The sequence below is a fragment of the Uloborus diversus genome, chromosome 7, assembly GCF_026930045.1.
Source record: "Uloborus diversus isolate 005 chromosome 7, Udiv.v.3.1, whole genome shotgun sequence".
In the NCBI taxonomy this organism is placed as follows: Eukaryota; Metazoa; Arthropoda; class Arachnida; order Araneae; family Uloboridae; genus Uloborus; species Uloborus diversus.
In genome coordinates this window covers 92,170,950-92,183,160 of record NC_072737.1, presented here as the reverse complement: position 1 = coordinate 92,183,160, position 12,211 = coordinate 92,170,950, and the positions used below count along the sequence as shown (strand labels likewise).

The following is a 12,211-nucleotide window of genomic DNA, read 5'->3' as shown; positions in this document are numbered from 1 at the left end:
TTCAATGAGAAAAAGAAAATAATGACTGGTACTCATTTTTATTGGGAAGGGTAAAGATTTTTAACTTACATGTATATAAATTACACAGAGAGAGATACGTGTGTGTGTTTGGCTACCAAAAATTTGAAGTGGCTACAAGACTAATAAATGGACTTTCTCATTTAGACTATGATTCCAGGCTTAGAAGGCTAAAAATGTACGGTCTTGAGCAAAGAAGAGACGGAGGGGACATGATTCAGTTGTTTAAATTTATTAAAATGAAAGATGTTACGGGGCTAAAGTTTAGCACTGAAAAAAGGACAAGGGGTCAATGTTTTAAGTTATTTAAATCTCAGGCTAACATGTATATTAGGAAAAATTATTATTTTAGCAGGATAGTGGAACCTTGGAACAGCTTACCGGAAGAGGTGGTAATGAGCAAGGGAGTAGATAGTTTTAAGAGGGCCAAAGATCTTCACTGGGAATTGTAAATTGACTAGGACCAGTCTAGCTGGGCCCAGAGCCTGTTGCTGGTCGTCACTTTTGTATTTGTATATTTGTATAAGTAGGGCTGGGCGATATCAGAATTTTAATACCGCTATATATCGCTCTCAAAATGTCAATATATTTAGGTTGTTAAATTCAGCATTTTATGGGGGGACGGGGGGACTGCAAAGCCTATTACATAGGTATCTGCAACAGAGAAAAGCTATGGGCTATCTTGGTGAATAAATATTTTAGCAATTTATTCTAATAATATAGCTAGAGCAAGTATTCTCATGTGTTTTATGTCAGGGGGGAGGGGAGGGATCATGAGGCAGATTATTCCACAGAAACGTTTGGAAAAATTACTTTAGAAGAATTTAAGTCTTGGACATCTTGAAAAGAAAATTTTCTATCGGTTTATTCGAATAATAATAGCTAAAGCAGGTGTGCTCATTGGGGGGGGGGGGGGGGGGGGCGCTTGATGCTGGAGTGTACAATTGAAATTATCAGAGAAGTTATTTTAAAAGGAGTTTAGTCTCTTCAATAAAGGTGGCATTTTGAGATAAACTTGAGGGGGAGGGGGATTTATGCAAATTATAATAGCAATATATAAGAATAATGACAGCCCTTGCAGGGGGGGGGAGGTCATGACGCAGACAATACCTTTAAATTTTTTACAGAAAGATCAATTAAAAAGATAGTGGCGTGTTTCATTTGTTTAAGGGGAGGGGGGCGTTGTTGCCGCACTTGGGGAGGGATATTGGCACCCCAGCTCATCACATACATTATAAGATTTTCAACACAGAAAAGTCATCGAACATCTTGATAAGCAAATGTTCCAGCTATTTAGATGAATAATAAATCCTAGAGCAGGGTACCCATTCGGTGAGGGGGGGGGGGGAGAGCCTTGTAGTTGACTATGCCATTGAAATTATCAGGGAACTTATTTTAAAAGTATTTTAGTCTCTTAAGTAGGGACACTTGTTTTTTGGGGGGAGGTAGCTCGATAAAATTAAAAATGACGGGGGCCGTCGCACTTATTGGGATTGGCAGCCCTAGCATTATGATCTATATATCTGCAATAGAGAAAAACCCACGAAAATCTTGAAATGTAAATGTTTCATCAATTTATTCTATTGATAAAACTGGGGTGCTCATTTGAAGAGAGGGGGGGGGGGAGGCAAACAATACCACTGAAACTCTTAGAGGAGTTATTTTTAAAGGATTTCTGACTCTTCACTGGAGGAGTCCGGTTTTTTTTCAGGGGGGATGACGCTCGGTACAATTGATGGTGTCGTTGCAGTTGGGGGGATGTGTTTCCCTAACTATGTTATTTATGTATTGAGATCTGCAATAGAGGGAAGCCATCGGACATTTTGAAAACTAAATATTATAGTAGTTTATTCCAATAATAATTGCTGAAGCAGGGATATGCCCCTGGGGGCGGGGGGCATGAGGCAGACTATGTAACTGAAAGAATCAGAAATGTTATTTCAAAACAATTTAGCCTCTTTTTTTGAGTGTCCTGTTTTTTTTTGGGGGGGGGGGGACTTGATAAAATCGAGGGGGGGACAACACACTTGGGAATAATTAACACTTTTAGCTACATGATCTGCAGTAGAGAAAAGTCATCGTAAATCTTGATCTGTAAATATTTCAGTAATTTATTTTAATAATAGGGGTGCATGAGACAGACTTTACCACTGAAATAATTGATGAAGCTTTTTTAAACGGATTTTAGTCTCTTTAATGAGAGGTCATGTTTATTTTCAAGGGGGGGGGAGCTTAATTGAGGAGGTCATCTTTGAGGAGAGGGGGGCACTTGAACATATATCTATGCATATCAAGATATATGCAATTGATAAAAGCCCTCAGTAAGTAATATTTCTGTAATTTGTTCAAAATATTCGCTACAACATCCCTCTCCCCGCTCATGTGGTGAGGGGGTCGCAAGCACGAACCAAATTGTTGAAATTTTACAAACGTTACTTGAAAATTGTCAAGTCTTTGTGAAACAGACCTCATTATTGGGGAATAACATTTTTAGGGGGGGGGGAGGTGACATGTAAGCTTCGGGGAGGGGGGTAACTCCCATATTTAAATCATCTGCACATTAAAATTCCTCTCTTAAAACATAATTTGCAAAAACCATACAAGTTCAGAAATGCAACTTTATTCTCGGTTTTCTATGGCAGTCGATGTTTCGCAGAGAACGGGAAATCCTAATATATGCTATCCCAATTCCGCAACCCATGTTTGATAAGTCATATCAAATGAAATATCGGATCTTGAACGAAAAAGATATAATCGTGCTTGTTTCGATACCACTTCAACATCTAACAACAATGCAGACCGTATTTCCTTGAAATCAAACGTGCAAAACGATGGATTGAAAGGATAAACTTCTCAAATACGTAAACTTACGTACATTTTCGAAGTTCTCAAATTTCCATATAGTAAAAACTGCTTAAGCTTTGGGAATGATCCAATGGAACAAGCGTCCTTGGATTTTATCTGAATGAAGCAAGTGAATTCTCTTACGGCAACCCTGGCTTTAGACATGGCGTTGTGCTGCATTGATGCGTTCTTAGCGCCAAAAATGGCGATATACAATTTTTTTGTTCTGTAAAGCACAAAATACTGGAAAAGTTTGCTCGTAATGATAATAAGGGAAGAAGACATGAAAACCCATGAAACTTCTGAGAAATCTGGAAGAGTTGGCAGGTGTGATCCACTTATTAAGCACAGAGAATTATGAATAAATATGCATTTTTAAGTCATTATTTCAATTAGTTCTTAGTTAAGTCCGGTCAGACAATATATCGGACAGATTTAAATCTGAATATCGTTACTGCAGTAATAAATATATATTGATATATTATGGTTTATTGGTATATCGCCCAGTCCTAGTATCAAGTAAAAATACAATAGAATTTTTTCAAGAGAAGAAAATTAACGTTTAAAAAGGAATGTTTTACAGTTAAAAAACTAAAATGGGAAAATTCCTTGCAGTAAGTTTTTAAAAGTCCTTGGAGTTTTTTTACAATGGCAAGTTAAATATATAAAGATGCATTAAAAAAAAAACAAATTAAAAAAAAAATTTCATTTCAAGTTGAAAATTTATTATTTTTTTAAATTTACATTACATTTTAAAAAGTAGCTTTTTTTTATAGCCTCGCTTAACAGAAACCTCGTTAACTGAGGTTCCACTGTAAGTAACAATTAGAAGAGCATAGTGTAACATTTTTGATGCACATCACTCATTTGCTTTCGTCCTCCTGTGTTAAAATATTTGGTTTTAAAGTCAGGCAACATTTAAAAAAAAATCACCAACTTAGCTAGAAATAGACACTTAAAAAGTCACAGTGTAGCTCTGTTAGCATTCAAATATATATACATTCTAATCACACACACACACAGTTTCCAGAACCTTCAATTTCTCGCTAAATTTGACGACATTTATTTTAATATCACCCATGTTCTGAGATCTTATATTTGGATAATGGGAAGGCACGGGCAAATGATTTATGTGTTAAAAACATGTCTTACTATGTTCTTTCATTTGCTATTTATTAAAAAAAAATTTCATTTTTACACAATTTGTGTTGTTCCCTGGTTTATAAATGTCCATTTTTTTTAAAAAATTTGGCATTTTCATATTAGAATAAATTGTTAGTCTTTGTATTTGATTAAAATTTTTGGTGAAAGAGTCTTATCACTTTGAGATGAATCATTGCATCATTTTACTAATGTGAATTAATAAAATTTGAACACCCCCCTTCCTTCTTAACAATCACTGTATTGCATTAATAAAAATTAGTATCTTACTAGCCATAAATTCTACATCAATTTGTTTAACATTTAGAGATTTTTTTGAAAATAGAAAAACCAACTTGTTTACAAAACACATTTGATTTCAAACAAATCCTGGAGAATCATGAATCGGTTATGAAACTAATTGTGCCGTTTCAGATATGTTTGTGGAGCGCACCGAAAAACTTATCTCGGAGGTGACAAAACATGAGATTATTGCCAAGTTCATCTTAGAAGTCAAGGCCATCCGTAGTCTTTCCAGATTGCCGTGTGTTGTGGCCCTCTCAAAGACTGTGCAGATCATTTGCCCTGAGCTCAGAGAGGATGTTGTGAAACTGCTGAGGCATCTTGAGGTGAGACTTATCTTATCATAGAAGCTTTTTTTCTCTCAAATATTGGATTTAGAAAGCTGTTGCTAAAAAAAGAGAAAATACCATTCAGGAGCACTCCGCTGGGGGGTCACTGTGACTTCCCAAAAGTTTCCTTACACAAATTTTGTCTGACAATTTGGCAAATTTGAAGACAATATTGCTACATTACAAATGCTTAATGTATCTTCTCATTAGACATAAATGTTTATGCCCGCTCATATTAGTAAAATTCAAAGTTTGGTTTGGTAAATTGAGAATGTCCACCCTGCCAAAAATTTTAGTGTGAGAAGTTCTTTACATTATTTAAAAAATATTAATAAATAATTTAAAAAAATTATCATAATTTTTTTTGTATTTATTTTGAAAGTTGTGTTAATGAAATAGAATTTTTTAGATGCATGTTTCTTTTTCTTTTCATTTTAATGAAATTTCTTTTGATTAAATTCATTGTATGTTTAATTTTGTAAATATGTTTTTAGGACATATCATAGCAGTTGACTTCATAGAAAAATGTATTTCATCAAACAACAGATGCATATTGTTTTTGTAAAACTTTCAGAGTAACACAATTTCAATGAATCTAATCTCTTTAATGAATAACAAACACAGGCTACTTTACTCTATTAGTTAGAGGATATTCACACATGATAAACCATCGGAAAAATGGTGCATAATACTGAAGAGGACAAGCACATACATGTTCTAAATTGGTAACACTCGCAAACATTGGGTACTCTAAAAATCATCCATTACTCCACTATTGAGCCACAAATTGACGATTCTTCCATCATCAGCAGCTCCCTTTGAAAGCATGAATCCATCAAATCCTCAGTCAAGCCAGAATTTTTTCGAACCACACTTCTCACTGCACAATTTTTTTTATTTTTATCTTTTGAGTAGTCCATAAGGACCCATTACATTATAAACTACGGATAAAAAGTAGCGACTAAAGTAGTTTCCTTAATTTTAACGCATTAGTTCCGACCACTGTATAATCCAAGGGGTTCTCAAACTGGGTGCCGCAGCATCATGGGGTGCCATAGGAAGAGGCAAGGGGGCCGCGAAGTGTCCATGATATCCATCAATATGATAGGTGGGTGTGCCGTGTATAATAAAGCCACCTCTGTATTTTTTGATGTAGCATATTAAAAGTTGGCTATATCGTGTCTTCATTGTCATCATAAAGCCTGAGTTATGATTAACCCCTTTTCAACAAGCAGTTTTTGATTGCCAGGCTACCAATGTAGATAAAGGTTTTATCAAAACTATCTTACCTCATTTTCTGGTGGGTTTTGTTTTTATATGGCTAACTATAGTTTACTAGCATAAAAAAAGTTGTTTATATTTCTTGAAGCCTAATTTACGTAGTTGACTAATTCAAAGAGAAAAATATCTTTGTGCGCCGTGATTTTTTCCTATGGTTTGATGTCCTAGAAAAAGACCACCTGATGAATGTGCAAAGACTGTTGTCAATTCGATCATAAATGAGTGTGATATTTGGTTATTAACATTCAGATGGCTTTATTAAGCGCATTTACCTTATATAACGGAGATGAAATAGGGGGCCGAGAGAAAATTCTATTTCGTCAAAGGATGCCGTGAGTCATAAAAGTTCGAGAACCCCTGGTATAATTGGTCAATGCATAACATGCAGAATTGTTCAAAAAATACTTAATTTTAATTTATTTTAAAAAAAACATGTTTATTAAATTTCACTGATGATATATTAATTTTAAAGAATCAAGGCAACATGTAATGTAAGTTAAAGTAACAACAAGACATTCTTCTTACAATGTTAAGTATTTCTAAATTCTTAGAAGCATTTTTTCTGAAACTGAACTTTCGAGCTATCTGAATAAAATAATTCATTCCCCAACCTGACTTCCGATAAATATTATTCGAGAACAGATGTTTTACACTGGTAGTATTTTAAACAAGAAGGAATATATATATTTATAAATAAGAGCTTTTTTGTAATACTTTTCTGTTTTTTAATCAACTTCTAAGTATACAGTAACTTTTGCAAATGTCAAGGAGTCTGTAATGGTACATGAATTGATTAGATATCTATCTTACAATGTCAAGAAAATAAATTGATTGTAATAAATAATTTTCGTTTCAAGAGTTTTAATTTCAACAAAAACTCAACTTATCCACATAGAAATTTACAACAATGCATAATGATTCTTTATATACATTTTATGAAAACTATTTTTTTTTTGTTTAATACTTTCACTCAGCTACATTGGTATAATAGTTGGACCCTAAATTTTGTTATTTATCTTGCTTCAAAACTCATCAAAACACCTTCCTTACATAGGTCTAATTTTCTTCAGTATTATATCAGTACTGCAATATTATTCCTCACCTTATACTTGTAGGTCAAAAGTATTTAGAATATTATTTTTTCTTCCCTGATGTATTTATAATGGATATGTGGACCCGAGCCTGAAAGGGCTCCGGCCCACAGGGGGGATATTTTAAAAACTAGGCATGAAATATAGGGGTAAACAATATGAACTTGACTTTACTTGACACCCCTGCACCTACCATTTGCATGGTTCATCTGTTTTAAATCTCAAGGAGTTACCCTGACAAATGGGACTTCAGGGACATAAACAATATGGGGGGGGGGGGGGTGGAAAAGTCATTTGTGATGGGCCCCAAAATTTCTGTGCACACCCCTGGTTCCATAAGCAGCCAGAGCCCGATTAAGATACCAAGTGGGCCTAGGCGAAATACTTTTTTGGAGCCCCTTGTATTCAAATTTTATAACTTTAGACATTGGCTTTACCAATTTTAGCCATAGACTTAAGTAATTTTAGCCATTTGGAGGCTCCTAAATATAGGGGACCCTAGGCCACCCCGTAATTGGCCTATTCAATAATTTCGCCCTGTAAGCCGCCAATTGTTAATAAAACTCACCCCACAAAAAAAGGGTTTGTTATCATGTACCATAGTTAAAAGTTTTAAGGTACATTTTTTTTTTTTGTAATCATTGAGCATGTATCAAACAGATACCCTCACATATTAGTCTTAGTTTAAAATTTTTCATAAAAAATTGACTGATGAAAAAATTACTAAATTAAGTTATAAAACAGTAATTTTAAACATATTGAATGGTTGTATTTTCCATGCAGAGCCTGTTGAACATTTTAGATTCCAGTCAAGAATGCCTTAATTCCGAATTGATTGAGCTACGAATGGTGGATGCAGTGTCTGTCTTCACGAAGGAAGCCAATAAACTTTTACCTCCGCCAGATCTGCTGCAGGTGTGTACTTGGATTTTAATATTTGATGGTTTAACCTGTTACACATCAATGTTCCAAATGGGAACATAAAATTGAAAAAATTGTATTTAAAAAAATGTTTTGCTAATGAGAATTAAAAAAGGTATCAATCATCATCAGCATTGGCATGGTAGCACCTTAGGGGTTCTTACCTTATTCAGAAGCCTTTGTTTCCCACCACACCCTCTTTCCAGAAATTGATCTCCAGTTCTTAATTTTTAGAATGAGACAATCCTCATCTAAACAGCTCCTCTGTCTCGTCTCAGGTTTTCTTCTTGATCTTCTACAAACAGGAGATGCATTAATGACTTTATGGGCCTGTCTGCATTCATCCTCAGAATGTAACCTGTCCATCTGATTTTACTGATATTATAACTAGCGGTACCCGCACAGCTTTGCCCGTAGTAGAAAATCAAAAGGTCATTTCGTTCGCTTGTACATCTACAAATAATGGATGATGAATTTATCACCAATTGTTATGTTAATTTGCTTACCCATGTTACGGTTCTATGTTATGATAATTTAGTAATTTGTTCGTCAATGTTATGATAATTTGCTTGGTAAAATGTTCTTAAAATTGGAATAGAAAAAGAACAAAATTGAATTTTCAAAAAATCGCTTCAAGGTGCTCATTCCTATGTTGCGAACTAATTGTGTGCCAAATTTCATGAAAATCGGCCAAACGGTCTAGGCACAAACAAGTAACAGAGTTGATCCAGAGATCCAGACATACAGACTTACAGATTTATTATTAATAAAGATAAAATATGATTGTTTACTACAATATCATTAATCTTCAAACCATCTTTTATTTTTTAATCTTAAGATTTGATATGCTTATGAATACCATTAGGATGACCTTTTCTACTCCTCAATATTTACAGACGTACCCAAAGTTCCTATGGTCCTTGAAAATCCTTTAAAACTCCTTGAATTTATTTTTCCAAACTCAGGGCCCATGAAAAGTACTTTTTTCTGATCAGTCCTTGAAAAGTCTCAGAAGTTACTGATTTTTCTGATGGATCCTTGAAATTAAGGGGAAAAGCCTTCATTTTTCCAATTTTTCTGATTAGAAGTAACATTTATACATTTTAATTTGTTTATACTCACTTTATATTGACCATTATTTTAAATCGTTTTTACAAAAAAATTCATATCTTGTAGTAGACTTGCATGCTCATTGTTTAGCCCACACCCACTCAAAAATTTCAATCCAGCGTTCCTTTTTTTTTAAAACAAAATTCTTCTATAAACTTAGGATGGGACAAGAATATCAAAATCAGGGAGTTTCGATCACAAAGTTGTGTAATTTTAAGAACTACTCAAACTTGGGGATTTTTTTTTTCATTATTTTTAGCATATTTCTTTAAGTTTTTGCAATCAAATAAATTAGTTTTATTGTAAAATATTTTACCCTTATCAAACCTTTGTATTCTTACTTAAACATCATTCTAATTATTTTAGTTTAATTTAAGCAAACTTTCAATCAGATGAGATAATTGTGTTTCTAATAACCACTTCCAAAACTTGCCAGATCTGTTAATTACATTTTTTTAACAAAATGCTAAAATTATGAGCTCATATTTTCCAAGTCCATGCAAAAACAAGCAAACTATTAGCTAAAAATTTGGTGCTTCAAAGCATGAAAACTAAATGTAGATCATTTTAGTTCATAAATCAGAAAAATATTGAAATTTGACCTTGACAAATTACAGGAATAGGAAATCTTTGTAACTGGCACCATTTACGTATTTTTCTCTGGTGATTGCTAAATGAAGAATAATTATTGTATTTTAATGAAAATCCCCCGTTCAAAAAGTACCTTTTTTATTTTGTCACAGAAAATATGAAATGGATCTTGATTCAGTTTGTTTTCATATAATTTATTGTCGGAGCCTTTGTCCAAGGGGAGGGTTTTAGGAATTAACCCCCTTCCATTGGGGGGGGGGGGGACAAATGAAGAAAAGTGTACTTTTGACTTTAAACAAACTGTAATGTTGAAGTTTGTGTAGAGCATTTCTTTTTTTTAACATTCCATTTGAAGTTTCCCGGAAATTTAGAATTGCCCTTTCTTTATCGACTAAAATCATATTTTGGAAAAACAGTGATGGAGAAACTGTAGAATAGGCCAGCAATGCAAAGCATTCACTGCATTTAATTGCTTCTCATTAGAAGGATATTGGACATTTTACAAAAAGAGATAAGTGTTGCCGCTCTGAAGGTGCATAGTCATTGAGTTTGGTTATGTACCACAATGAATCATTCCCTATTTAGTTTGCTAAGCACTATCTTAGAATATAAAAGCAAAAACACATGTCAGAAAAGAATTTTTGAAATGTTTTTAGTACTTGTTGCAATAAATTGCACAGGAGAAAAAGAACAAGGTTTTAATCTAAATATGCAGTAGAAAACAGCCAGAATTTACTTTCTGGGGGGGGGGGTCACATTGTACTTTTTTTGTGTTAGATCGAGGTTGTACTTTGTAGTACAACCTTGTATATCCAGATTAACTTGGACCAAAGGCAATCCAAAGAAACGAAAATCCGGATAATAAGCAATAATATTCTTAAATGGGCAGACTTACCTTTTATTACAGTAGAAAACAATGCTTTCCAAAAACATACATAGTACTGTTTTTCTCAAATACTTTATCATTTATAGTTTAGCTGCAATGGTGTCGGTCTGACACTCCAAAGTAGTACGTCATATTGTACGTTCTATGCAAGAGCTGTCTTAAAAAAAAAGCCAAATAATTTGTGTATTTATAGTTCTGTTCTCGCAATAATAATTTAAAATTATTTAAGTTAATATACCCGGTAGCAGAAACTGGGAGACGCGAGACGTGTGTCGCAGATTTTTCAGCGACCTGCAGACAATTTTATAAAAGAACAAAAAGAAAGAAAGAAAGACAAATAAATAAATAAATAAATAAAGGAAAAAAATAAATACAACTTTGCAAAGCTCGTTTTTTGGCCGGAAAGGCGATGGATACTTTCAGAATTTCAGCTATAAACATAGTCGCCATATTTGGTCATTCACAAGATCGAAGTAGATAAGATGCTTAAGGGCCTAAGTTTTCAAAAACAAAGCAGAATTGGATGTTTTATTTAACTCCAAACTGATGAAAATAACTTAAAATGTGCAGCAAATCGTTTTCTTTTATTTTTATTTTTAAAGTATTTTTCTTGAGGAATGAAAAGTTTTATATTTAAAATTTCACCTTATCTTCATTGCTTTGGACGCAAAAGTGCTAAAAGATTTTCAACTAAAATGTAACCTCATGAGGATTTTTATTTTAAAATTATTTTTTTGCAACAAATTCAAAAATTTATATCTTAATTTTCGGCACAGTCGCCATGTTTGGTCATTCCTAAGATGTTGGTACGCAAGACACTTTAAGTGCCTACGTTATCATAAACGGAATTGGATGTTTATTGCAATGCAGACTGTTGAAAATTATGCAAAATGTGCCATTTTTTCGGATAATCCTTAATTTTTGTTTTATATAAAGTGCAAAATTTTATCTTAGAATAAGATCTTACTTTCATTGCTTTAGAGGCTAAAGTGCTAAAAACTGACTTTCATCTAAATCTCATTCTACTTTTATGTAATAAATTCAAAAATCTAATTAGAATTACGCCTTTTTCGCGCAGACGCCATGTTTGGTCATTCGCAAGATGGAAATAGAAGAGACTATTACTTGCCTAAGTTTCCAAAAACAGAATTTGATGTTTACCTCAATACAAACTATTGAAGATTACATAAAATGTACAATAAATCATGTGTTTCTTTTTAAATTATTTTCATAAAAAATGAATTATTACCTGTGCAGTTGCATTTGCTTTGGAAGCTTTGCTATAAACTAAAACATTCATCTTAAATGCAGTTTCCTGCAACTTCTCATTTATTAACTTATTTATTCATTGAAAAAAACCTATTTTAACTTAAATTTTCCACACTTAAATAAATATGTATTGAATAATTGCTTTTCATAGTGCATAGAGTTCTATTTATTTTTATGAAAGTAGTGAAAAAACTGCTCCCCCCCCCCTCTTTTTTATACTCTAAAACTCAGCGACAGTGGTGGTCACTAAGTTTTTCAGGTCTAACTGCCACTGGCCAGTTGGAAAATTTTTTTGGTCTTGACCTTTACTTGTCTATTTTATAAAAACTCAAAAAAAAAAAAAAAACTGATAATAATGCTGCAGATTATTTTCAACTGCCCAAAATAATGTCGCAGACTGGTTAGAAAGTTTCTGCTACTGGGTTATT

General features: G+C 33.4%; 1 protein-coding gene across 1 annotated transcript in view; it reads left to right on the top strand.

The window, feature by feature from the left end:
* LOC129225836 (uncharacterized) overlaps window positions 1–12,211 on the top strand; it is an 86,010-nt gene that overhangs the window by 7,903 nt on the left and 65,896 nt on the right. The window contains exons 2-3 of the mRNA XM_054860355.1: window positions 4,438–4,631; window positions 7,790–7,921. Of these exons, the coding sequence (XP_054716330.1) occupies window positions 4,438–4,631; window positions 7,790–7,921 (326 nt within the window). The remainder of the gene's footprint in view (window positions 1–4,437; window positions 4,632–7,789; window positions 7,922–12,211) is intronic.